The sequence below is a fragment of the Acinonyx jubatus genome, chromosome D2 (genome assembly GCF_027475565.1).
Source record: "Acinonyx jubatus isolate Ajub_Pintada_27869175 chromosome D2, VMU_Ajub_asm_v1.0, whole genome shotgun sequence".
NCBI classification, from domain to species: domain Eukaryota; kingdom Metazoa; phylum Chordata; class Mammalia; order Carnivora; family Felidae; genus Acinonyx; species Acinonyx jubatus.
In genome coordinates this window covers 80554351-80580869 of record NC_069393.1, presented here as the reverse complement: position 1 = coordinate 80580869, position 26519 = coordinate 80554351, and the positions used below count along the sequence as shown (strand labels likewise).

General features: G+C 46.9%; 1 protein-coding gene across 3 annotated transcripts in view; it reads right to left on the bottom strand.

The window, feature by feature from the left end:
* Positions 1 to 26519, bottom strand: part of DOCK1 (dedicator of cytokinesis 1) — a 524727-nt gene that overhangs the window by 380095 nt on the left and 118113 nt on the right. For all 3 annotated transcript variants that reach the window (XM_027063392.2, XM_027063390.2, XM_027063391.2), the window contains exons 20-23: positions 23087 to 23176; positions 22674 to 22774; positions 17943 to 18077; positions 9147 to 9255 (exon numbers count right to left, since the gene is read on the bottom strand). In XM_027063392.2, the coding sequence (XP_026919193.1) occupies positions 9147 to 9255; positions 17943 to 18077; positions 22674 to 22774; positions 23087 to 23176 (435 nt within the window). The remainder of the gene's footprint in view (positions 1 to 9146; positions 9256 to 17942; positions 18078 to 22673; positions 22775 to 23086; positions 23177 to 26519) is intronic.

Below are 26519 nucleotides of genomic sequence, written 5' to 3'. Positions count from 1 at the left end.
TGTGAAAGTGACCTTATCTTAGAAATAGTCTTTGCAGACAGACTCAAGTTAACACAAGGTCATGCAGAAATAGGGTAGGCCCTAAATTCAAGAGGCCTGGTGTCCCTAGAAGAAGAAAAGGGACTCAAAACCTCAGACACGTAGGGGAACATGGTGTGAAGAGGGAAACAAGAGACGGGGGTGATGGTCTACCAGCCAGGGACCGACCACGACTGCCAGCCACCGAAGAGCTGGGGGAAGGGCACACCTCAGACTCTCTCTGAGAGCACTGTTATGTCTGAGTGTTTGTGTCCCCCCGCCCTGCCCCACATTCATATGTCGAAACCCTGCACCCCAGTGCAATGGTATCAGGAGCTGGGACTTCGGGGAGGTGGTTAAGATGAGATGTGGCCATAAGGGTAGAGCCCCGTGACGGGATTAGTGCCCTGATAAGAATCACCGGAGAGAAATCTTCTCTCCACCCCGTCAGGGGGAAACCAGTCTAGAATACTCCGTGACAGCTGCCCAGACTCAGACAAGCACCAGGAGGAGCTTTGAGAGAATAAGGTTCTTATTAGGAGGCCACGTTCGCAGCACGTTGGTACATCAGCCCTAGGAGGCTGACGCCGCTTCCAGCCGTGGCTTGTCCCCGCAGCTCCTGCGTCTGGGCCCTCCCTCTCCTCTCGGGTCAGCAGGAGAACACTCCGGAAGTGCTGGCCTGTCACAGATTCTCAATCAGGTGCAGCTCTTCCCTTCATGCCGGCTTCTCCTGAGCCTCAGACCCTCAGCGGCGGGTGTTCTGGTTCAACGGGGTCTCCCCCAACATGACCTGGAAGGTGGCCATTCAAACCACCCCCTCCGTGTCCACACGGGTGATGAGAGACAGACAAGCGAAGCCCTAACATACATCGATGGGATTAGTAAACACGATCCGCGACCGCCCCTCAACCTCAAAACAGAGCAAGAAACCGTTTAACTGTTTGTTGTTGGTGCCCCATCTCCAGCCTCATCTCCCTGGCTGGTTCCCTTGGGACCCAGAACCACCCAGGGCAAAGGAGGAGGACGACACAGCTCTCACCTCCTTGCCTGACGTAGCCACTAACCCCGGACCAAGAGATGCCACGGGAGCAGATGGCTTCTCAGGACGGAATGGCTCTTCAGCCACACAACTCTGAACTTGAGAGGCTGGGCCCCACCAGGTGGGCAGTAAGGTGGAATCGCACTGAACACAACCATGCAGACCAGAGGCGCACACACTTGTAATCTGGGGGCGCGTCCGCACGGCTCTGAGGACGGCTTTCACAGGACTCGGCAGCATGTGGAAATCTGGCTGCCTCCCAGCAAACCAGGGGGAACAAGGGCTTTGCGGCCCAGAGAGCGCCGGCCACAGAGGCTTCCTAAACCACCGTAATTGGAGACGAGAGCTAGGATCAATCTCAGTTCCCAAACACAGAAAACCGAGTCCTTAAGTTATGACGTAACCGTGAGGTCACGAGCACACTGTGCACACTGTATGTTAGCCAATTTGACAATAAATTATATTTAAAAAAAAAAACATGTTCTTGAAAAACACTACAGGATACAGGGAAATATACATGGAAAAAAATAAAAGTTGTAAAAGTACATGTATATACACGTATATATACATACACGTGAATATACACGTATATGCAGATCATATATACCACATACCCTCATATATATCTGATGATGCCATGGAGAAAAAGCGCGCCATCATAAAAACAAAACCACGAACAGTGTAATTAATCTATGGGAGGCGAATGAAAAACGAGTCTTATTTTTCTTAATCAACGTTTTGGCATGTTCCATTTTTCTAACAAGATCACAGTTACATTTATAACTGAGGCCAAGGACACAATAAACACCCACATGGCTTAAGAGAACCGTTAAGACTTCACATCCTTCCGCAATCTCAAACACAGCACAAGAAGCACAAAATAGGAGGGCTCCGGAGGCAGGGGCAGAGCGGGCAGCAGCTATTTCTGTAAATGAGGCCCCCGGTAGGTCGAGAGTCACCTGTGAGCCTTGTCTCCTCACCCGCAAGGGAGCCCTATGACTTCGGATCCTTATTTGTCACCATCGCTAATACCGTGTGATCGTTTTCCTAAACTTCCAAATCTGTGGCAGGCAGTGTGGACCCCAGATGCGAGCTTAGAAACAGAAAAAAAGCAGAGCACCCATGTGGTTCAGTCAGTTAAGTGTCCAGCTCTTGATTTAGGCTCAGGTCATGACCTTGCAGTTTGTGAGATCGAGCCCCATGTCACGCTCTGTGCTGACAGTGTGGGGCCTGCTTGGGATTCTCTCTCTCTCTGCCCCTCCTTCTGCTCATGCTCTCTCTCTCTCTCTCTCTCTCTCTCTTTCTCTCAATAAATAAATCAACATTAGAACTAAAGAAATGGACAAAAAGCAACAAAATCTTCTGATAAGGAAGAATTTTGGATAAGCCATACGGCAAGTGAATGCGGCTCATTTCAAGCCAGGATATGGTTTTTAAGGAAATGAAACAGCTTCTCAGAGGACAAAACTCACCCAAAATGGCATTTACCGCTATCACGGCGCAACTTATTCCCAACACAATCCCTTCCAGAAGCGGCCAGACAGAAACGACACTGTGAATGGTTAAAAGGAAGCCTGTACCCAGGGGGAGCCCCGGGAAGGAAGACAAAGCCCCCCACATCCGTGAGCCAACCTCAGCTTGGGGGCCTCAAATTCAATTACTCTTCACCCCCCTCCAAACCACACACCGTGAGGCAAAGTCGCTGAGCCGCGGGGGCCTCCAGCTTTGTGAGACAATGGGAGACACACAGAAAACGAATCATATTCTCATGCTAAACCGAAGAGAAGGAACACCAGAAGAAACCTCAAGAATGGTGAGAAGCAGGATTTTTCAAATGTGGGGTGAGACGTGCGAGCCATTCAGGAAAAGAACTGAGTGCTTGTCAACGAGCAATTTGGTTTTTGTGTATTTGTGGGTTTTTTTAGAGAAATACATTAATTCAGAACAGACTAAAGGGTACCAGACAAGAATAGAAGATGCCAGAGGGAAGCACATAGGATAAGGGTAAGAACCTTTTCATGAAACATTTTCCAGCTTCAGAGACACATACCCCCAAAATCTATTTCTTACTGTGGATCACGGTCAAAGTTCCCCTCTAGAGAAAGTTCTGGAATTCGCAGCCACAGACACACAAGCAGACTATGCTGAGGAGGCAGGATATTCTTTTCTAGGATCATCCCACACAGCTAATATGTTAGTAATATTTTTGGAATTCAGGGAGAGCAGCAATTCCTGTGCTCACTCTGATTGCAAGGCTCCACCGCCCCAGGTCCAGCACCGCAATCCACGAGGGGTCGAGAAAGAGAACCACCTACTGCCAACAAAGGGGGTCCAAGCCCGAGATTCGGTCCTCCAAGAAGCCTTTGTGACCAGCCCCATCAAACTCCCTTTACTCCCCTGCAGACACACCCATCTGGGGGCATGCAGTCAAAGTATTTTTAATTGCTTCACGAGTGACCATAGAATATGTCCACTTGGATGGAAAGGCCCACCAGAAATGCTGTTTATGCCTTTACAGTCTCAAAGCCTCGGACACAGAGCTGTTGTCCACTGCTGCGGATGGCAGGTATGGGCCCTGTTTCTGAAAATCACTGGATGGCCGGCGCTTAGCAGTGTCCTCCTGGGGAACTGAATAGAAAAGTATGGCTCTTGAGGGGCACCTGGGTGGCTCAGTCCGTTGAGCATCCGACTTCGGCTCAGGTCACGATCTCACGGTTCATGAGTTCAAGCCCCGCGTCGGGCTCTGTGCTGACAGCTCAGAGCCTGGAGCTTACTTTGGATTCTGTGTCTTCCTCTCTCTCTGCCCCTCCCCTGCTCGTTTGTTCTCTCTCTCTTTCTCTCTCAAAAATAAATAAACATTAAAACATTTTTTTAAAAAATGGAAAAAAAAGAAGTGTGGCTCTTGAGGGGCACCTGGGTGGCTCAGTCCGTTGAGCATCCGACTTCGGCTCAGGTCATGATCTCACGGTTCATGAGTTCAAGCCCCGCGTCAGGTTCTCTCTGCTGTCAGTGCAGAGCCCACGCCGGAGCCTCTGTCTCCATCTCTCTGCCCCACCCCCCACTCTCAAAAATAAACAAACATAAAAAAAAAAGGGGGGCGCCTGGGTGGCTCAGTCGGTTGGGCATCCAACTTTGGCTCCGGTCATGATCTAACGGTTTGTGGGTTCGAGCCCTGCATCGAGCACTGTGCTAATGGCTCGGAGCCTGGAGCCTGCTTTGGATTCTGTGTCTCCCTCTCTCTCTGCCTCTCCCCTGCTCGTGTTCTCTCTCATTCTCTCTCTCTCTCTCTCTCTCTCTCTCTCTGAAAAATAAATAAACGTTAAAAAAAAATTTTTTTAATGGAAAAAAAAGAGAAGTGTGGCTCTTGGAACCAGGCAAGCCAGACTTAAGTCATCACTGTGCCTCACACGAGCCATGTGGCCTTGGGCAAGTTAGTTACCGTCTCTGAAACCTGAAACCGATGGTAGTACCTATTTAATAGTATAACCATAGACATCTAATAAGAGGATCCATGTCAAGCACTTAAAACAGAAAGCGATCAATGAATGTCGGCTGTTGCAATTCCAGCACGTGGAGCTCCAGATTCCATCAACCACTGGAATTAATGCGGGGAGATTTCCCAACGTCCAGATGTTTGATGTTCTCTAGGGGAGGGACTCTACTTGTGTCTCTAAGAATTAAAGGCTAGGAGGGCTGGCGGGATCGGCTATGGAGATTTCTGAATGGCGGGAACCGGCAGCTGACCCATTTCTCCGGGCAGCTGGAAAGCATCACGGCTTTCTGAGAAAAACAAGGCTGTCGCCAGATGTGAGTTTTAGGAAAACACTGAAATACAGTCAGGAAACAAGACAGGGCAGGTGCCGCACTGAGGGTGTAGGGAGTTAAGACGCTTTCTGCACAAATTTATCAAGAAAAGCTGAGGACGTGAACGAACACAGATCTGTGCTACCAGAGCAAAGGTGGGCAAAGGGAAGACAAGGCCGTGGAAGAGCATGGCCGTGTCGGGCTAGGAGAGGCCGCATCTGAGGGCCACTGGGTCATACTCGGGAGAGAGGCAGACCACGATCGCGCAGGGGAGAGCAGAGAGCAGAACCGGAGGGCACTGGCAATGGACACAAGGACCCTCTCATGGGACAGAAAAAAGAGGGCAGCGTGATGGCAGACAAGGATCCCACCAGCACCTGCTGAGTGTCGAGAATGTCTGGCCATGATTATAGACGAGGTGAAAGGGGCCATCTGATATACACGCAGAACATTCTAGACTGAGAGGAAGGGTAAGGGACTGATCGGAAGCCCAGGGGCAGGGGCGGGGCGGGGAGACCTGCACAGGTAGGTTACTTTCAGGTAGCAGGACGGCAAGCGAGAGAGGAAAGGTGATGCCAGACAGATCCTGGCGGAGTCACAGCAGAGCAGACAGGCTGGCGCCACTTGCCGCACAGAGGTGGTGGCAGGGGGGTGAGGACGAGCCACAAGCTTGAGAGGGTCCCAGAACTAGCTGGCAAGGTAAATTCGCTGAGGAATTTCAAATTTCAATTTTTTTTTTTTTTTAGGAAAATGGTACAGTTGCTATGGAAAAGCATACGGCAATTCCTCAGAAAGTTAAACATAGTATTACCATACGACCGAGCATGTCCACATGCGATACATACCCAAAACAAGGGAGAGCGGAGACTTGAACAGTTGTTTGTAAACTGACGTTCAGAGCGTTACTCGCCATGGCCCAAAGGTGTAAACAACCCAGGCGTCCACGGGTAGACGCGTAAATAAACAAAAACGGACACACAGTCAAGAGAATACCGTTCCGCCTCAAAAAGGAAGGAAATTCCGACAGCCGCTACACCGAGGATGAACCCCGAAGACGTTCCCCGGGCGAAACAAGCCGGTCACGGAGGGACGAATGCTGTGTGATTCCACGTGCGTGGGGAACGTGGAATAGAAACGTTTCTAGAGACAGAACACAGGATGGTGGGTGCCAGGAGCTGGGGCAGGGAAAGAACAAGAGTCACGCTTTACCGGGGACAGAGCTCCTCTGTGGGGAGAAGAATGAAGTTCTGGAGACGGACGGTGGCAGTGGGTGCACCACCGTGTGAACGCACTTAGTGCCACACGACCGAACCCTTGACAGCGGTTAAGATGGCGGGCGCCTGGTGGCCCAGGTGGTTAAGCATCTGACTCTCAACTTTGGCTCAGGTCACAATTTCAGGGTTGGGAGACATGAGTCCTACCTCGGGATCTTCGCCCGGGGCAGCGACTGCTTGAGATTCTGGGGGCACCTGGGTGGCTCAGTCGGTTAAGCCTCCGACTCTTGGTTTCGGCTCGGGTCGTGATCTCATGGTTGGTGGGTTCAAGCCCCGTGTCGGGCTCTGTGCTGACAGTGCACGGCCTGTTTGGGATTCTCTCTCTCTCTCTGCCCCTCCCACGTGCTCGCTCTCTCAAATAAGTAAACTTTAAAAAAAAAAAGAAGAAGAAGAGATTCTCTCTCCCTCTCTCTGCCCCTCCCCTTCCCCACTCGTGCACGCACGCGTGCTCTCTCTAAATAAATAAATAAGTTGTTAAGGTCATACATCAGTATGTTAACTACCATAATAAAATTTTTTTCAGGACCTGGGAGCAGCCCTAAGGTTCGGGGCATTAACTGAAGGACAGCAAAGCAGCACAAAGGTGAGTCTGTCTTCAGAAACACATGGGTGCCCCAGAGCAGGACCTAGAAGTGGGGGCAACCCAGGCCACCTGGCAGAGAAGTGAATAACGTTCAGTCCACACGTTGGCTGTAGTGGCCTCTCCCACTACACAAAACATACCCAAGCATTCTCGAATTTGTGTGCGTGCTTGCGTACGTGAAACGCCCCTAGTAAAAAGTCTGTCACGGAGTCAAATGGAAGCCAGGAATGTTGACAACATCTGATGCCACATTTATACGGCAGCTACTTATTTCCCCAAACTCCTATTTTCTTTCTTAATTTTTTTTAATGTTTATTTATTTTTGAGAGACAGAGAGAGAGAGGCAGAGCGCGAGCGGGAGAGGGGCAGAGAGAGAAGGAGACACAGAATCCGAAGCAGTCTCCAGGCTCTGAGCCGTCCACACAGAGCCCGACGCGGGGCTCGAACCCACAAACTGTGAGATCATGACCTGAGCCGAAGTCGGACGCTTAACCACCTGAGCCACTCAGGCGTACCCCTCCCCAAAGTCTTCTTGACACTGTCTTCCTTGAGGCATAAATGCTGGGGCTGAGTCTACAATCTGCAAGGTGGATGGGGGAGGGGGGGCAGCTGTAGCTCTGAGTGACTGCAGGGTGCAGGCTCCAGCGGACAAAGCAGCCCGCCCCCCCACCCCAGCCTCCAACCCCATCAGCTTACCGCCCACAATGCCAGGAACGCACGAGAACATGTGGTCTTCCCAGTCATAGATGAGGGCACCCAGATCATCTCAAAAATCGCAACGGCCACCAAGGGCCACCCTTTGGGAGACAACAGGTAACCCTTACGAAACGCCATGGTCTTCTTCATATCCTCTCTACAGAACGTGATTCACAAGTGCGTTTCCATTTCCACAGAGCAAAACCTAAAGAGCCAGAACAATGCAAAAACCAGGGTCCTGGGATGGAAGTCTTTAAATCTCACATGCAGAGAGAGCACCTAATGTGCAAAAACACAAGGTACAAAATTAGCAGTGAGGGAGTCAACGCTGCAAATAAAGCTCGGTCGCCGGTCGCGCAGATGGAAAGGCGGAATCCATGCGTGAACATCACTGACTTCGCTCCCGTCTTAAAATAAAACACCCACCACCAGAGGAAGGTCTTGCAAGACTCCAGTCACTAAATAACTTGACATAGAGGGAGGTGGGCAGACAAAAGTCAAGCCCAATCAAATTTAATAATGTAAGAGTACATTTAGGAATCTAAAATGACTTCTGGGCTCAAACTTCTGCAATTTTTATCTATTCTTACGCCAGCCGCACCTGTTTTTCTGAAATGCCACAGGATGTAGTAGTAAATGTACTGAACGCATGGCTAATTTTAACCCTGGAACAATAAGGAAGCTTTAGGCAAGATCAAGTTGCCAAAATAGTTCCCCGAAAACTTCAAAATACCCACCACGTCGCTTTCTCTATAGATCACTAGTCTTTTTATGCCAAATTCACATAAAGATCAAGAAATTACATGGAAGGATCCAACGGCGCGGCCAGAGAGCTGCACCCCGTCTGAGATCACAGGGCCACTGCGGCTCTATCCACGTCGAGCTGCGCCGGTGCCCGTGGTCACAGCACCCGCGACACACATCTGACGCACATACGCCTTTGTTCCGGGCTCAATGGTAGACTTCAAAGTAGGTAAGTCACTTTCTAAAACACGAGTTAATCCAGAAGAGTCTTGTTCTCTGAAGGAATCGGCCTGGGCAGCAAACTGCAAACCGCACCTCCTTCTGCAGTAGGTCAGCCCCACGGAAACTGCCAGAACAGGGGAGCCCAAGAGTGTGCGGGCCCTGAGGCTCCTCCACGGACCCTCCCTGTGCTCTGCCTCCCGGCACCTCCACACCAGAAGCGTCCCACAGACCAGAGGTGAAGGCATCTTTCTTCCAAAGGGCAACAAGGCAAGAACAAATAATTAAAGGTGGTCGGTGAGACCCCTGGGACCTGGGACCGCTGGATTCCTCACTCTTCTACGCAAGCAAAAGACACGCTGTAGGGCGAAGACGTATCCCCATTCCCACAGCAAGGCTTGCGGTCCGACTGAGGCCTGGGACATCTACAACGTCTTCCTGGCCCCCAAGATATCCTGACAAGTGACACGCAAACATGACTCTCTTCAACATCCTCATATTTCCATAAAGGAAATTGAGAACATCTCCTTGCCGAGGGGCAGAGAGAGAGCAATGACAGTATTTAACAGCCTCGAAAGAAGAAGGAAAAAAAAAAAGAATGTTAATGCCCAGGGAGCAGGATTACGCGCACAACAGATGCCACCCCTGGGCCTTTACTCCTGTTCACGCTCTGCAGGAGGGACAGGCACCGGCTCTCGCCCCACCCGGGAGCCCTGCGGCTAACGGTGCCCCCTGAGGACGGCCGGTCCTCCTGCACACGAGGGCCTACCTTCACCCGGACGGTCTGGTCCGACTCGCCCCTCATCATGTCGCTGATGGATCGGAAGAGCTGTAGCAGGGACTCCATGAAGTCGGCCTCTCCTTTGTCTTCGTACAGTCTGCAAAGGAGCACACACAAGTCTGTGGGGCCTGGCAGACCGGGCCTCCCCACGGTCCGCTCCTGCCCCAACAGCCTCGACGGGTGCTGCCTGAGTGGCTGGGGAGAACGGGAGGAACGTCCTCCACACCCGGGGAACACAGGAGGCAGTTCGGAAACGGGGTTCGTCTGCAAGACCCAGCTGGAGAGGCAAGTCTCCACACTGAGCGAGCTGGTTTTTAACCACACCGATTATCGCTTTTTTTTCAGTGTAACATAAGACATCTTCTCAATCTGAAACACACAGATGTACGGATAGGGAGGGAAGGAGAGAAAGAGAGAGGAAGGAACAGAAGAAGGAGGAAGAGAGAAATTCCGCTTTAATTCTACCCTACAGAGAGGACACCAGTAATATGTTGGCGTGTTTCCTGCCAGTGTTTTATAAACCCACAATGTCCCATAATTAACATAAATTTAATTTCCTGAATTTAACCCGATCTCGTAACCATTTGCAAATGGCATTATGATAGTAAATTCAAAATTACTTTATTTCAGAGTGATGACACTACACAAATTCATTCATCACAGAACTGGTAATGGGAAAATGCTTAGGAGGTGGAGTATATTCAATAAACGGATAATAAAGACGTACATTGGCTACATGTATGCAAATACACGTTACTAATAATAAATAAGCTTCATCTATATATCATTGATTAGCAGTGACTTCAAATTGCTGTGTTACTAAAAAGCAATGCATCTGCATTTTCAAATGTCGCCATGCAGATGTTTTCTTAACATAGACTAGTTTTCTGCCTAATTAAAAGTAGACCATACCTGAAAACTTGAGTACAAAGGGAAATTTTGTAAGCTAAGTGGTAATTAATTACCCTAGAGGTAATCTTATATTTAAATGAGTTCCATTGGAAAGCAACAAATTCTGTCTAAAATGGGAAACTGCAACCTGGTGTATCTATCGGTTTTGCAAAGGATTTTATTCAATAGGAGTTTGTTTAAACGGTGTATGGCAAACAAAAGTATAGAGTCATGAACTTCTGCTAGCGGTAACACCACCAAACAACACGGCAACGTTTTAGAGAGTAGTACAAACACTTGGGGAGGCTTCAGGCGTGTAGTCATTCTCGTCCACAGGACATCTGTCAATTCCTAGAGCTGCATGGGGCAGAAGACTAAAAACCACACTGAAAACCTCTGCAGAGTTTTTATTAGCCTCCAAAGACAATGAATGATAATGACCTAGAAAATGCCAGGGGGCAGGGTCCCAGATGTCCCAGCAGACCCTCAGCCGAAAACCCTGAAGAACCAGAAGCAAATGGAGACAGAGGATTTACCAAGGCTACACGCAGCCTTGACCCCGTACAGCATGTGTAGAGTACAAGGTCATTCCCACTGTCTCTGCCTACAGAGGGAAAGGAGGAATCATGTCTGGAAGAAGAGCACATTATCCTGAGCTACATTAAAATAAAGCTTAACTAAACATAGCAAAAGAACAGATCACATGGCCAAATCACAAAAAAAAAAAAAAAAAAAGGAAGAAGACAACAGAAACAGAACCACAGGTAGTCAAGATATTGCAATTAGCAGGACACCTGGGTGTCTCAGTTGATTAAGTGTCCAACTCTTGATTTCAGCTCAGGTCATGATCTCACGGTTCATGAGATCGAGGCCCATGTCGGGCTGTACACTCCACAGCACAGAGCCCGTTTGAGATTCTCTCTGGCCCCTTCCCTGCTCGTGCTCGCTCGCTCACTCTCTTAAAATAAATAAACCTAAAAAATATGTATTGCAGTTAGCTAGCAAAAATGTCAACATAAATATAATTATCATATTTTAAAACAAAAAATGAAGAAAGTAAAAAGATGGAAATATGAAAAATAGAAAGATGAGAAAACAGAAGGTAAGATGGGAAAGTTTAGTACAGAAATTAATCTATAGCAAAGAATCAAATGAAAACTTTGAAACTAAAAATAGAATATCCAAAATTAAGAATTCATTATATGGGTTAAATTGAAATTAGACAAAGTAAAAGGCAGAATTAGTGAAATGGAAGATGCTCAACATGAAAATAAGCACAGAGACAAAAATATAGAAAAGCGTACTAGAGATTGTAGGGTATAATAAGGGGGTCTAATATATATGTAATTGAAGAACATAAACAGGTGGGTAAAAGAGGGGGGCCTGGTGGCTCAGTTAAGCAGATGACTCTTGATTTCAGTTCAGGTCATGATCTCATGGTTTCATGAGTTCAAGCCCCACATCAGGCTCCATGCTGTTAGTGCAGTACCTGCTTGGGATTCCCTGTCTCCCTCTCTCTCTGCCCCTCCCCCACTCTCTCTTTCTTGCAAAACAAATAAACTTAAAAAATAATAATAAAACAGATGGATAAAAGAGAAAGTCAACAAAAAGACAGTAAATATACACCCAACATATTACTCAATTACAACATATGTAAATAAACTACCTGCTCAGTTAAAAGGATTTTCACACTTTAAGAAATAAAGCTATAGCTATGTGTTGTGTGCAAGACACAGACCTTAAATATAAGGACACAGAAAGGTTAAAAGTAAAAAAAAAAAAAAAAAAAAAAAAGAGGGAGGCAAGGTAGATATTCCATGCAAATAAATATTAACCAAAAGATAAAGGGAATGTTTTCATATTTATTAAGGGATACAGTTACACCTCAAAGACACTACAGGCTCAGTTTCCAGACCATCACAATAAAATAAAATAAAATAAAATAAAATAAAATAAAATAAAATAAAATAAAATAAAATAAAATAAAGAGACTCAAAGCTAAGTTTTTGGTTTCCCAGTGCATATGAAAAATAGGTTTACACTACAGTGCCGTCTGTTAAATGTGCGACAGCGTCATACCTTAAATAAATGTGCATACCTTAATTTAAAAAATATTGTTGGGGCACCTGGGTGGCTCAGTCGGTTAAGCGTCCAACTTCAGCTCAGGTCATGATCTCACGGTCTGTGAGTTCAAGCCCCGCGTCGGGCCCTGCACTGACAGCTCAGAGCCTGGAGCCTGCTTCGGATTCTGTGTCTCCCTCTCTCTCTGCCTCTCCCCTGCTCATGCTCTGTCTCTCTCTCTCTCAAAAACAAATAAAAACATTAAAAAAAATTCTTTTTGAATATTGTTAAAAATGTTAATGATCATCTGGGGTTTCAGCCATTTATAACACCATAACAAATATAATAGTAATGAAAAGTTTGAAATATTGCAAGAATTGACAAAATGTGACACAGATATGAAGTGAGCAAATGCTTTTAGGAAAATGGCACCAATACACTTGCCTAACACAGGGTTGCCGCAAACCTTCGATTTCTAAAACTCACAGTATCTGCAAAGTGCAATAAAGCAGGTTGTGCCTGTAAATCCACAAGAGAGAGATTACAATTCTGTATCTGTATGCCCCCAATAACACAGCTTCAAAATCTGGAAGGTATAATTAATGAGTCTCTATTATATTTAAAATTCTAGCAGGAATCCCTCTGGTGAAAATTTAAGTATTAGTTTCTCTGCTTCCACTCAAGATGTTTCAAACACCAAAATGGTTAGTATTTTCCAGCAATCCCACTGATGCATCTTTCTGTAGTGAAAGGGAGGCCTCTAGAGTCTCACCTCTGTGTTTTATGAAATGAACCAAGAAGAGTCCCTTGCATGACCCACCTTGAGGTGGAGGAAGGGGTGAGAGGAAAGAACTCAGAGGGCTATCAGTAGATAGGCAGAAAACAGAGTAAGACCTAGTGATCATTCCTTGCTCTATTTATACGTTGTATAAGTATTCATTATCAAGGAATGACAAAATTGTTGTCTATTAACTACATTCTATTTTTGTGACCCAGGAAATGAGAACAGAATGAGAGGCAACAACTGATTCATGATCAATAACTCATTATTCACAAAGCTAACGCCAGATGACAGGCAGAGCCGCCACAAAGCACCGGAAAGACAGAAGAGGAACACGGCGATAACTAGCTTTAGTAAATTGCTTCAGAAGATCTGATGCAGGATGTGTCTGTTTTCTGGCTTCCTAGTTAATGTGATCCACCCACACAGAAAACACAGACAAACAAAAACCAGCAGAGAAGTGCCCCCGGCTGTCAGGAATCCTTCTGTGGGTTCTGAACCAAATGTCTTTGGGCCAGAGTTTTAAAACGGCTGTTCTCACTTCAAAACAAAACGAGCTTTCTCAACAAAACAGAAAAAGCACAGATTCGCACAGTGAGGAAGGTAGTGGGATAATCTTCTGTATCTTCCTCTCCAAAGTTTCACCTCTTTGTTCTTTGGAAGAATAATGACTATCAATTAGCCGGGAATTTTACAAACGTAGGACAATACCCGAAAACACAGCCGACCATTTTGAAAGAAGGAGAAAAATAAAGGACCCCTAAGGTTTATTCCAACTGCAAAGAGAAAAACACTCTTGTCGCCTCCAGCTGTGAGTACAACTGTCTTTCTCCCAAGGTAACAAACGTGGTGCAGGTAAGAAAATGGGAACCCTGGTTTGCTTGCTCCCCCAGCTCTGAAAACACCCCACCAGAGAGCTGCTCACATCTCATCATGCAGCACATGCTCCCGATACCTGCGTAGGACACGGGCCTGCTTTCTCTTTAAGCGGCCTGTACAAAACAGGAATATGAAGACCTCCTGAAATGTACAGTGGGGTGATGGGGGTGGGGGTGGGGAGAGCGAGACCCTCTTCAAGTCCTTAGTCCCGCGGTCCACGGTTTGAAGACCGTGCCCTTGTTCCTTCCCACAGAATCTTGAGTTCTCAGCAGTTTCAGACTATAGGTTTGAATCTCAGGAATCTGATCTTATCTACATAATGTGGCTACAACCGGGTTCTAAGTTTTGAAAGGAACGTATTGTTGCTCTCTGCCCTCAGGGGTACAGTCGGGGCTCCAGAGCCCATTACGTACTTAAAAGAGGGAGGAGGAAAAGGCAGAGGAGGGAAGGCAGGAGGGAAGGCAGGAGGGAAGGACCTCGTCGTCAAAACCTTCGTGTTAGCTACAGTATTCGGATGAGGTCCGGGATGCCCAGACAAGGGCCTTGGGAGCCTTAGAAAGTCTCACGGCCTTTTGGCAACTGCCGCTGCTCGCCTTGCGACCTCTCTGCTCTTTTGTCCTGAACAGTCCCAGCTCTTCACAAACAAGTCATCCAAGCAAAGAAACTCCTTTGGGATCAGGCCTGGCCCCCTGCTGGGGCCACTCCAGGACAAAGGCCGGCAGAGGGATCACGGTCAATGCCAATACCACGCTGCCAAGCGCCAAAACAAAGGCACTCCTAAGGATATGGAACCGAAAACCCTCTCCCGGGTCACAGGCAAGGACCTGCTGAGCATTTCGCTCCACTTCTGCAGAGACAGTAAGACTGAATCACATCTGTGCGTCATGCAGGGCTCCGGTGATTTAAAGCCAAGGAGGTACTAGTGACAGGAGTCTCTGAGACTGACCCCCAAACTAAAAGGGAGAACAGCTCTCAGGGGCCTAATTAAGTAGAACTTAGTAACTCAGAGTAAGTTAGGGGCGTTCTTAGCTGTCAGGCAACAGAAATTCAGGTTAAAAGCAGGAGGAAGAGAATGTTAATCACCTACCCGATATACACATCTGCCTTACTCCTGCACTGAAACAACCCTGGTTTTGTGGAAAGCATCAATAACTCCACCTAAAAATCTATTCCAGGCACACCTGGGTGGCTCCGTTAGTTAAGTGCGTGACTCTTGGTTTCGGCTCAGGTCACGATCTCACGGTTCATGACTGGGACCCCACATCGGGCTCTGTGCTGGAGGTGAGGAGCTTGCTTGGGATTCTCTCTCCCTCTCTCTCTGCCTCTTCTCCCACCCTCCAAATAAATAAACTTAGAAAAAAAATAAAAATCTTTTCCAACCTCCCTTGCATCTAGGGTGGTCATGTGACATAGTTCTGGCCACTCAGATGAAAGCACGTGACACTTTGTAGGGGGTGGGAAAGTTCTTTAAAAAGGAGAGTGACTAGGAGGCTGTTTATGCCACGCCTTCCCCTCTCTGCTGTTTAGAATGCAGGTCTGATGCCAGGAGGGGCAGGAGCCACCTCAGGACCACAGGACAAAGAGACAGACTCTAAGGATGCAGAGCAGAAAGGCAAACGGAGCCAAGGACATGGGGAAACCAGGGAACAAGTGCATGAGTTCCGGAATCTTCCTCTGGGCTAGATGTTGTGTATGGAGTTAGGGAGAAGTAAAGCTCATCTGGTGAAGCCACGTTAAGCTAGGCTTTCCTGTAACACAAAGCCAATCATATTCCTAACCTCTAGGAAGACTGATCAAATTCAACACTGATGGGCCATGGTTCTAAGATATCATGCCATTTGTATTTGGAGATTGAAAGAGATTAAGAGAAAGAAATAACTTTGCCAAAGGTTCACTTGGGTGACCCCAATCTTTTCCAGCTGCATTATTTTGTACAAGATTATGGCACTTACTACAATAGCAGAAACACACTGATTATCAATGCACGTTCCTTTTGATTCCTAATCTCTGAATGAGAAGGAAAGTCAGCAGTGTGTTTGGGAAGGAAATGAGCATCACCAAACCCCTGACTCGATGTCATGTTGATTACAAATTGTACAAGGTTAAATTTCTTTCAAATAAAACATGACAAAACCTATACATATCACCTATTCCATTCTCTCAAGTTCATGCTCTCACCTTAGTGCAGATTTTGGTTTAGGGTAATTAAGGATTTAAATTTAGTGGGGAAAAATACAAAAGCAAGAGAGAGGGTGACAAGAAGTTCATTTTCACAGAATTAATTTTATTAAGTTATTACATTTAATAATAAAATTAAATTAAACAAAATTAAAATAAAATAAAATAAAATAAAATAAAATAAAATAAAATAAAATAAAATAAAATAAAATGCAGGAAGACAAAGCCTACTTTACTTGGTCATCTTTCACAGCTGATGGCAGTAAAATCGTCAATGGCCTTGTCTCTTAAGAGAAAGCTCAGTCTACAGCAAGATTCATACCTACCTATAATTAGCACAAAGAGCAGGCCTTTGATATCTTAGTTGAGGATGACAGCATGAGGGCCTCAAACTGTGTGTCTTCATACATTCAAATGGCAGTGTAGACAATGTTGTCTATATCACGTCAACTCCAGAGAGAACACAAGCACAATAATCCTTAACCAATAACACGGGCGGTTTAACCACTGATCACCACTCTAATCAATGGTGGGTCCCACCCTGTGTATCACTTTTCCAGGTCTATGCATAGTCAATAACTTGCTCCTCTGGCTTTATTTGCACCATGGTGTGCACAAGATTGGATTCGGAATACCATCCGTTTCTCCTGGGCCCTTCTGAAGGAGCCTACCTCAGGCCAACGAAGATAAAATGAAGAGAAATAGAAAGGGACTAATTTGGGTCTACAATGGTCCAATTCCCAGTTTTCAATCGTACATTCACAAAGCACTGTGCTTTTAAAAGATGGGGCGCCTGGGTGGCTCAATTGGTTAAGCGACCGACTTTGGCTCAAGTCATGATCTCATGGCTTGTGAGTTCAAGCCCCACGTTGGGCTCTGTGCTGACAGCTCAGAGCCTAGAGCCTGCTTCAGATTCTGTCTCCGTCTCCCTCTGTCCCTCTCCCACTTGCACATTCTTTCTCTCTCTCTCTCTCTCTCTCTCTCTCTCTCTCTCTCTCTCCCAAATATAAATAAACCTTAAGAAAATTTTTTTTCTTCAAGGTGATGTGTGTTCTCTAAATCAAAGGAACATCAGTTTGTGAAACTCCTGTCTGAGTGTAGAACTCACAACAAGAACGTCAACCTTGAATAATCAACAGGAACCATCATCACTCACAGTAGGTCACCCAAAGCAGCCATCCTCCCAAAGAAACAAGCACAGAGAGCCCACTTCAACACTCAACGCTCAGTCTACCCCTTTCGCACATCTCTTCAGTCACACAGTCCCATATCGTGGGCTAACTGGGAAACTCTGGCTTGAGCACAGCTCTTAATCACAGACACTTGGAAAAGGATTACTGCTCTCTATGAAAAAAGAAAGTCACGAACACCCCCAATCCACTCTAAGGTTCAAAAACGATGCACACATTCATCCACAAAGTATGAGAAACAGGTCATTGACCTCAATACCTGAAAGCCCATTCACCTGGAAGTTCCACACGTGAGAATCTCTCTCCAGAAGCCAAATATTATTGTGGTTGAAGGAAAGAAAGAGCCGAAGCTCCAGTCTTCCCAAGGGAGGCAATTTAACTTGGTTTTAGCCTTCTGACGTTTTAACTGTTTGCTCTCTTGAGGCATTTTTTCTATCGAAGGATACACTGGCACGAACTTCAGAGCCCTTTGTGTATACCCTGCACTACCTCTGATAAACTCGGAATACATCAGCGGTCAGTATTTCACTCACACGCACACATTTCAGACTTGGGAACAGAGCTTGCTGTTCAAACCTGTGCTCGCATTTCACAGCGTGGGGAGCAGTTGTCCTAAGAGTGGGCGACCCCAACCCGGCATGGCTATCTATTACTGCTCTGTCATGCTAGAAAGCAAAGAAAGGGAGGAAGAAGGAGAGAGAAGGGAAAGAAGAGGGAAAAGAGAGAGGGGAACAGAGAAGGAGAAGAAAGGAAGTAAAAGATCGCCTAAAATTCCCTAGGAGGGCCAACACGGGTGACACTTACTGATTGAACAGGATCCTGGAGCGCACGATGAACTTGAAGATGTACTCCAAGGCCTTCATAGCTTTGTACAGCTGGTCATTTATTCCCGGCTTTTCCGCATTGTCCACATAGTTTCTTAAAACTTTTGTCAGCTTCCTATTCATAATAGAATCACAAATCAATTAACGCGTTCAGAAAATTACAACACCTCAATTCCTAATTGGGACAGAAACACATAAGTGGGCCATTCTTCTTTTGGTTCACACTTATCCGTAGATGCCTATTTATAAAATGCATTCGAAACAGATTAAAAGTGAGCCATAAAATAACACTCAGAGGAGCGAGATCTGAACAAAAAACCAGCCTTTTTTTCTAAGTTTTAGAGGTTTTTCTAAGCATTAAATGTATTATGTAACTTAATCTTCACAAAAGCCCAATAAGGCAAGTATTATTTTAGGGTATAATAATAATAATTGGGTATAATAGCAGGTATATTACCCTTAACGTATAAGGGAAGAAGCCCAGGCTTAGATAGATATACTAGCTTCCCCAATGCTAAATAAAATTGAAGAGGTTTTCTTCATAGCCACATATGTTTTTGTAATGCTTTTTGTAATGTTTCTTTTTTTAACACGGAGCATGCATTTATTTTCAAATGATAGAGGCAGTCGTGGCAACGGTGAATTTTTAATTCTGCCCCCAACTTCTACATTTTCTACTACTACTGGCCCATAAACTAATAATCACTGCTCACTGATCAGAAGGCTGACCCTGAAGCAATGCTTCTGAATCATAAAAGAACAGCTAGCTCAACTTCAACGTGGTTTCTGGTTTTGGTGTATTGGGCCGCACTATGATTCAAAAACTAGCCACAAATGTGCAGTCTGTCCAACAACCATCGGCCAAACTTCTATGAGCCCCAACTTCCCATGTCATCAACAAGAATTCACTGTGACCTTTTACATACTCATTATGCTCATAAAGATAACCTGGTAGGGCACGGACAGCATTTCCAGCTAAGTTGTGAGCCCGTACACACCCAGACTGTTAGCTGAGATTATTGTAAGATACCCGTAAGAGCAACTGTAACTTGCATTAAGGATGACCTCAGAATAGCCCTAAGAGTAACCACTGTCCTGATAAACCACAATAAAAAGCTTTCAAGGGGCGCCCGGGTAGCTCAGTCGGTTAAGTGGCCGATTTCGGCTCAGATCGTGATCTCATGGTTCGTGGATTCGAGCCCTGCATCAGCCTCTGCTGTCAGCACAGAGCCTTATTCACTTCCTCTCTCTCCCTCTCTCTCTGCCCCTCCCCACTCTTGCTCACGAGCTCTCTCTCTCTCTCAAAAATAAACATTTAAGGAGCGGGGAGGGGGAAGCTTTCTGGGTGACCAAGCAGATGGGAAGTCATTTCTAAGTCTCATCAGGTTGCAGAACCCTAGTAAAGAAACTTGAGAGTTTCTTCACTCTCCAAGTAGGAGAGGGGCACCTGAGCAAGGTGTTAGGAAGAATCTGGGCCGGAGAGGTCCTCTCCCCAGTGGCTCCCTGGCTCCCACGGTGGGAGGGTAGCTCACCACACGTGTCTTCCGGTGGCCCTCGAGGCACAGCAGAAGACATCTAGGGTCCTGCCAGAAAATCCGTTTCACCTGATTTAACTTACTTTTTCAAGCTTATTGGCCAGACTACCTTTTCTTATTAAACCCATTGATACCTCAAGAAAGAAATAGAAATTCCACAGAACACATTTTGGGAATTTTCCCAACAGATAATTAATTAATTAATTAATTAATGGAATGATCTGCAAAAAGAAAGACCCAGAACCAGAAAGTAAATGAGGAAGGATGTCAAAAGAGCCACATCCGCATGAGCGAGGCCATCTGTAATGGCACAAAGATGGAGCCCCCTTGGTACTCGCTGAGAGGCGCAGACCACATGCAGCATCCGCTGAGCAGAGGCAAGACCTGGACCAGCTCCGGGAAAAGTAGCTCTGCGGCCAGAAAGAAGCTCTGCTAGTTTCCTGGAGGACCAGTCCGCCCTCATCGCCTGCCCCATCAGCATCACCGGTGACTCTGCGGGGCTCCCGCACCCAGACTATGCCCGCGGTGGAGGCGGGGCACTGAGAGGTCCTCTGCTGCAGTCACCTTTCGCTTCTTGTCTTGGGGTTCTTTGCGGAGAGGGCTGAAGATCTCCACGTTACCAAAGGGAAGAGGTAAAGGAACTATCTGGGAGAGAGTCTAAGCTCCATCTGTGCCTGCCCAGCCTTCTAGAGGGGCAGTGGCTGGGAGACCCTCCGTGAGGATACCCAGTGCCAGAATTTCCCCTGGCCCAGAGACCATTAACGCAGAGAGAACTTTCCATGATTCACGCTAGAACTGCGTGAATCACAGTTACCTCCTTTGGTATTTCAGGCTTAAATTCTCAAATTCGAACTAAGAAACCACTTGGGATTGCTTCTTTACCAAAATGGCAAGAGGGGCGCCTGGGTGGCTCAGTCGGTTAAGCGACTAACTTCGGCTCCCGGTCCGTGGGTTCGAGCCCCACATCGGACTCTGTGCTGACAGCTCAGAGCCTGGAGCCTGCTTCGGAATCTGTGACTCCCTGTCTCTCTGCCCCTCCCCGGCTCACACTCTCTCTGTCTCTCAAAAAATAAATAAACGCTTAAAAATCAAAAACCAAAACAAAACATAAGAACACTTATTTTCCAAAATGAATCTGCTTTTCAGCATATTACAGGGGCTGGATGGGAGGATACCGATTCTCAACTCCGTCCCATCATCTCTTAAAGATAAAATGGTACTTCTGTTTCTCCAAAGACTCCCTGACTTTCACTTGGCCTCCTATGGCAAAGGCACAGAATGGGCGATGCCAACAGAAGATCTGGAACACAGCGTGGCAAGCTCACTCACTGAGCTGATTTCCTGAAATTCCAATACAAAAGCTAATCCGAGAAGAGCCATTTGGTCCTAATTCCACGAAGAAGCAGGAGTGTGAACGTGACGCGTAGGGAGATCCCGCCCCATGAGGAGCAGCTCATAGGCCACTTCCACTTCCGTAAACCCTGCTTGGTCCGCCCTAGCAAGATGGCCCCGCTCAGTCACCAGCAAGATGGCCCCGCTCGGTCAGCCCTCCTCACGGTCTGAAAGGGACTGCCCAAAGCACAAAATGGACATCTCCACTAAGAGAACAAACCGTCTGAAACGCACATTTATCAGCAAGCACAAAGGACGTGTCACAGCTGGTTCTGTGTACGTGAGGATGTGGCAGCTCTCTGCCCACTTGGGGCTCTGCCCACCGCCTTGCAATAGACATGCACTCACGGCAGACACGAAAGGCCCAAGGGACAGAATGACTGACGTCATACAAAGAGCCAGCATCAGACCTCCGGCCTTGTGTTCATGGCTGCATGCAGGCAAGGAAACAGATACGCTCCAGACACACGAGAGCTTTGACTGAAGTTATTGGCACTAAAGACGATCATCTCTAGTGATTCTACGGTGGGGAATTTTCTTAAAGAAATTATTTAAATTTTTTTTAATTGCAACTCACACAATTAAAAGTTTAAATAAATGCCAACAAATCCCCTGGTAAGAGAGACGGAGTAACTCCTCAGAAGTATTATAATAATAATGAAACCTAAATATTGCTTAGTGCTTTCTAAGCACCAAGGATTACTCCAAACATTTAACATGGAATAACTCATTGAAATTCTCAAGAAACCCTAAGATGTGCCTGTTTTACTGATAAGAAAGCTGAGGCCCAAAGAGGTTAAGAAATTTAAACTTTCAGCACGCCAGGGTGGCTCAGTCGGTTAAGCGTCTGACTCTTGATTTCGGCTCAGGTCATGATCCCGCAGTTTGTGAGCTGGAGCCCGCGTCGGGCTCTGCACAGAGGGCGGAGCCTGCTTGGGATTCTCTCTCCCCTTCTCTCCACCCCTCTCTCCCACTCTCTCTCTCTGCCCCTCTCCCCTCCACCTTCTCAAAATAAATAAATAAGCTAGAAAGAAAGAAAGAAAGAAAGAAAGAAAGAAAGAAAGAAAGAAAGAAAGAAAGAAGAAAGAGAAGAAAGAAAGAAAGAAAGAAAGAAAGAAAGAAAGAAAGAAAGAAAGAAAGAAAGAAATGTAAACTTGGAAGTGACAGTGCTGTGGGTTAAGCAGGGTTCCTAGACTGTGCTGGTCAACACCCAGTGAGCCACCTCTCAGGCCGGGATATCACACATTTGCTCTGTCTGCTTACTAGGCACCCAGAGGGGCAGGTATGGGGACATGGCGGGAGGGTTAACAGCAGCTAGGCTGGCAGTCAGAACCCAAGCCCATTACAGCTGAAGCATCTGGAACAAAAAGGAAGGCCCTCTTTGAAGAGCAAAAAGATCTACTGAGAACTGAGTTGTATCCACATTAGACAACCAATCATCTCAAACCAGGAACACATCCATCTATTCATTCGCCAAAAGCTGGTCAGGAAGCCACGGTGAGGCAGGCACTCCGCATCCATAGATCAGTTTCATCGAACATAAACTGAAAATTTCAAAGACAAATGGAAGGTATGGAGGAGAACCAGAATTTATTCCAGAACGTTATGGTAATTTATCGCGTATCTTCTTTCAACAAGATGTTTAGGTCTGTTATAAGGGAAACAGTAATAAAAATTATCCCAGGAAATTCAGTTGGGGGGGGCAGGGGGGAGAGGGATGTACAATCACAGACAAAAGCATATGAAAAAGACACTGAACGATAAACATACAAAAATGAACTCACGTGTAGGCTAATGTTGCACTAAAGTGTTTCTTAATGTAGGTTTCCAGAACAGGATTAAAATGTTGAAATTTTCTATCAGCAATTAGTCCAATGATAAATACCTGTTAAATTCATCAATATTTTCATTAGCAAGATAACGTGAGCCATTCTGGAATCCTCGTCTGAATTACCTGCGCTGTGGTGGGAATCAATGAACAAGAACATCTTCGCAAGTTACCTCTTCTTATTCCAGAAATGATATTGGCCTAACTATAACGTTCTGCTGAAAGCTACTCCCCGCCTCTCAAACCCAATGCCTTGATGGGATTTACAACAGAAAACACTTCTCAGATCGCTGCCCTCCCCCAGCTTCAAAGGCTGCAGCATGAAAGCCTCCCTAACATTGGAACAGATGGAAAATAGAGGCTCCTTACCAGAGCGTCAAACACTAACGTATCGAAGGTCTCGCTCTCGGAGTTCTCCATCATGATGTTGAAGAGGGCATCCAAGGTGTCCTGGAGGAACTGGAGATACACCAAATCTCAGCAGACCAAGTAAACTCACGCAGCTTTCCCCCAACCTAGAATAGCTACCATCTATACGCAAACACCCATCTCCCGCAGATGTCACCAAAGAAGCTGTGCACTCCGGGGACTTTTCCGAGCCACTCAAGGCACAAGACAAAAATCTGAGATGAGTGAACGCACAGCAAAGACAGGGCAGCCTGAGCCAAGCAGAGGAGGCCTGCCAACAGGGACATGCCTGACAGTCCCCACCCCTTCGGTCTTCACCCTTTTTCCTGGTCTTCACCAGGCTGGCGACAAAGAACTCAACACCAGCTCTGCGAAGACTGGGTCGGCCTCGTCCCGGACTCTGAGTGCAGGACCGGGGCTAGGGAGGGGGCAGAAGTCACCGAGAGACACGCTTCCAGCTGAGAGTAATAAAGGACCTTCCAGAGGCCCAGATGCCCAAGGACAGAAGAGGTGTGAGACTCTAAAACTGGGGCGCCAAGAAGCACGTCTTATTCAAGAGCAACTTGGAAATTCCTTTTATAGCCTACTAGAATTCACCAGGTAAATATCAGAGCATAGAATGACAAACCATCATCAATTAATTAAGGGAAGAAAAAAAATCGCACGATTCCAAAGTTATGTCACACTGGACATTGTCTTCCAAGCCCATCACCATCCTCCCCCGAGAGAAGCGTCAAACGGACCAGGAAAAGCCATCTTGGAGGTAATGAGTTCCCTGTTTGTGGACGAGTTCAAGAACAGGCAGTGTGCCACATGACAGAATATTGGCGTAAAAGAGAATAAAATATAGATACATCATCATTAGTCACTAGGGGCATGCAAATCGCACTTGATCTTAGCCAAAAGGCCGAGAAGCGACAGGGACATGCAAATCGAAACCACAGGCAGCTAGCACTGCACACCCACCGAGAATGCTACCATCGAGACATGAGCAATCCTGGAAGTATGGGGCGGGCAACGAAGCGGAGGAAACGGACACCTCGCACATCACTGGTGGCAACGTACAACTGCACGATGGTTTTGGAAAACGCTTAGACAGCGCCTCCAAGGGTTAAACGTATATTCGCCACGGGAACCTCTTCATTCGTAGGCTTGTATCCAAGTGAATGGAACACACCCGTCCACACAAAAACCTGTACACAAATATTCGCAGCAGCACCCCTCCTAGACATCAAAATGGGGAAACCACCCGAATGTCCACCAGCTGATAACTGAGGGAACAACTGGGGCATAGCCATACTTTGGGATGGTTCTTATTCAGCCATAAAAAGGAATGAAGGGCTCAGTCGGTGAAGCGTCCGACTTCGGCTCAGGTCATGAGCTCGCAGCGTGTGGGTTCGAGCCCTGCGTCGGGCTCTGTGCTGACAGCTCAGAGACTGGAGAATGCTTCAGATGCTCTCTCTCCCCCCCATCTGTCCCTCCCCAGCTTGCTGTCTCTGTCTCTCTCAAAATAAGTAAACTTAAAAAAGTGCATCGTATGGTATATGAATTATATCTCAATGAAGCTGTTATTAAAAACCAAAGAACAGGTGAGACAGCCCCATAGCAAGGGTGTCAGAAGGATGGCTGAATGGGATGTCTGGGCCACATTCTTCCCGGATGGCTCAGCCCATGCATAGAACACACAGAACCACAAGGGCCTTCAGGTCCTCACGGAGGGTCTCAAATGGGTTGAGCACTCAGGCTGAGGAACCCAACCACTCGGACCTGCTCCCCAAACCAGTGCCTGCCCCACTGCTCCCCCTTACGCTGTGAAACGTTGCAACAGCCCCAAACCCAACACTACGTATCTCCCTCAGGAAAGGGGACATCCTCCCAAACCTAGTAAGAGATCTGAGACCCACCAGTGCATAAACCCTCATTATATTCTGCTGTGCTGCACCCCCCAACCCCCACACACACCGATTTCATCGCAGGAAGTGGGATGAAACAGCAGGGGAAGCAAACCACCTTGCTGCCCAAGAGGTGTTCTGGTCCAGCCATCAAAGGCTTTACCAACCCTGCAATTATGGAGGAGCCCACATCACCTCATTACTTTAGTATTATTTCCCATCATTTTCAGTTCATAAAATCGTTGCAAAGGTCAAAACTTCACGCCATCTGGTAACAGCCCAATGTTGCTGCCAATGGACTCACCAGCTCGTGAGTTCACTGTGGCTCGTCTCGGTTCACATAGCATCCCTGCAATAGCTCTACCCATCCTACCCAGACAAATGACAGGTTCAGTGGCACGGAAACATGGCAGCAGAGAGCCGGAGTCTTGTTTTTCTGGCTGTCGAGCTGCAGAGGTACAGGGATACCAGCATCCTGAAGGAAGTCCCGCACATGGAGCCATGAACACGCTTCTTCTGACACCGACCTTCTCTCTAAGACTATCCACTGGAGGCCCCAAGTCACCATTTTCATCTCCCACCAAAATGAGCAACTGCATCTTTTAGCAAAGAAGCAAACACTGTTCTTAACCCGCCGTTCAATGTCATGTCCCTACGAGCAGTTATGAATGTACACAAGGTGGGGGGTGGTGGGGCTGGAATGAATGGAACGAACTCTGTCTATGACGTCCTCAAACAGAGTAAAAGGAGCCCCATGCAGGCTGGGAATCCGTCCAGCCCTGGCTCTCATTGACAGCCGCGTAGCTTAGACACGTCCGTTCACCTCTCCAGGCCTACAGGGTACTCAGGGTACAGGTACCGGCAATGGACGGACAGGTCACACGCACAGTACCGTGGTGCCAGCACACACAGGAAGGACAGGGGCTGGTGAAAACCACTTCCAGGGCTGAACACCAGGATTTGGTACTAGATTAGGTGAGGGGAGTGAAGGACAACAAGACAAGATGGTTCTAGATCATCTCCTTATGTGTAACAATAGGCCAACAGAAACACGGCTAATTCCTGATGTGATACAGGGATTTCAAAAGGAAAAAGCACAAAATTTCATTAACTGTGTGTCTCCTCGAGTTACATTCACTTATTCACCCAGCTTCCATCTGCATCGGGGAAGTTACAAGACCCAGAGAAGTTTCAAATGCAATTAGCATTGTCCAAGCCAGAGGTAGCAGACAAAAACCTAAAAAGATGATTAAAATTGGAAGGGTGGCGAGGATATGTTTCAACGGTTATACAATGAGTTTCAGAAAGTGGTGCAACCAAATTAATTTATAGTGAAGTTAACCACACTGCTGCTTAATTAAGGCCATTTTAAGTAATTAATTTTTACAGAGATAAGGCGGTCTCCTTCTGCAAGCACTTCTCACAGAGGGTGAAGGACTGAGCCAGGGACAGACAGACCCGGCGGCAGAGAGCTCGCTCACAGAACACCACCAGTGGGGACC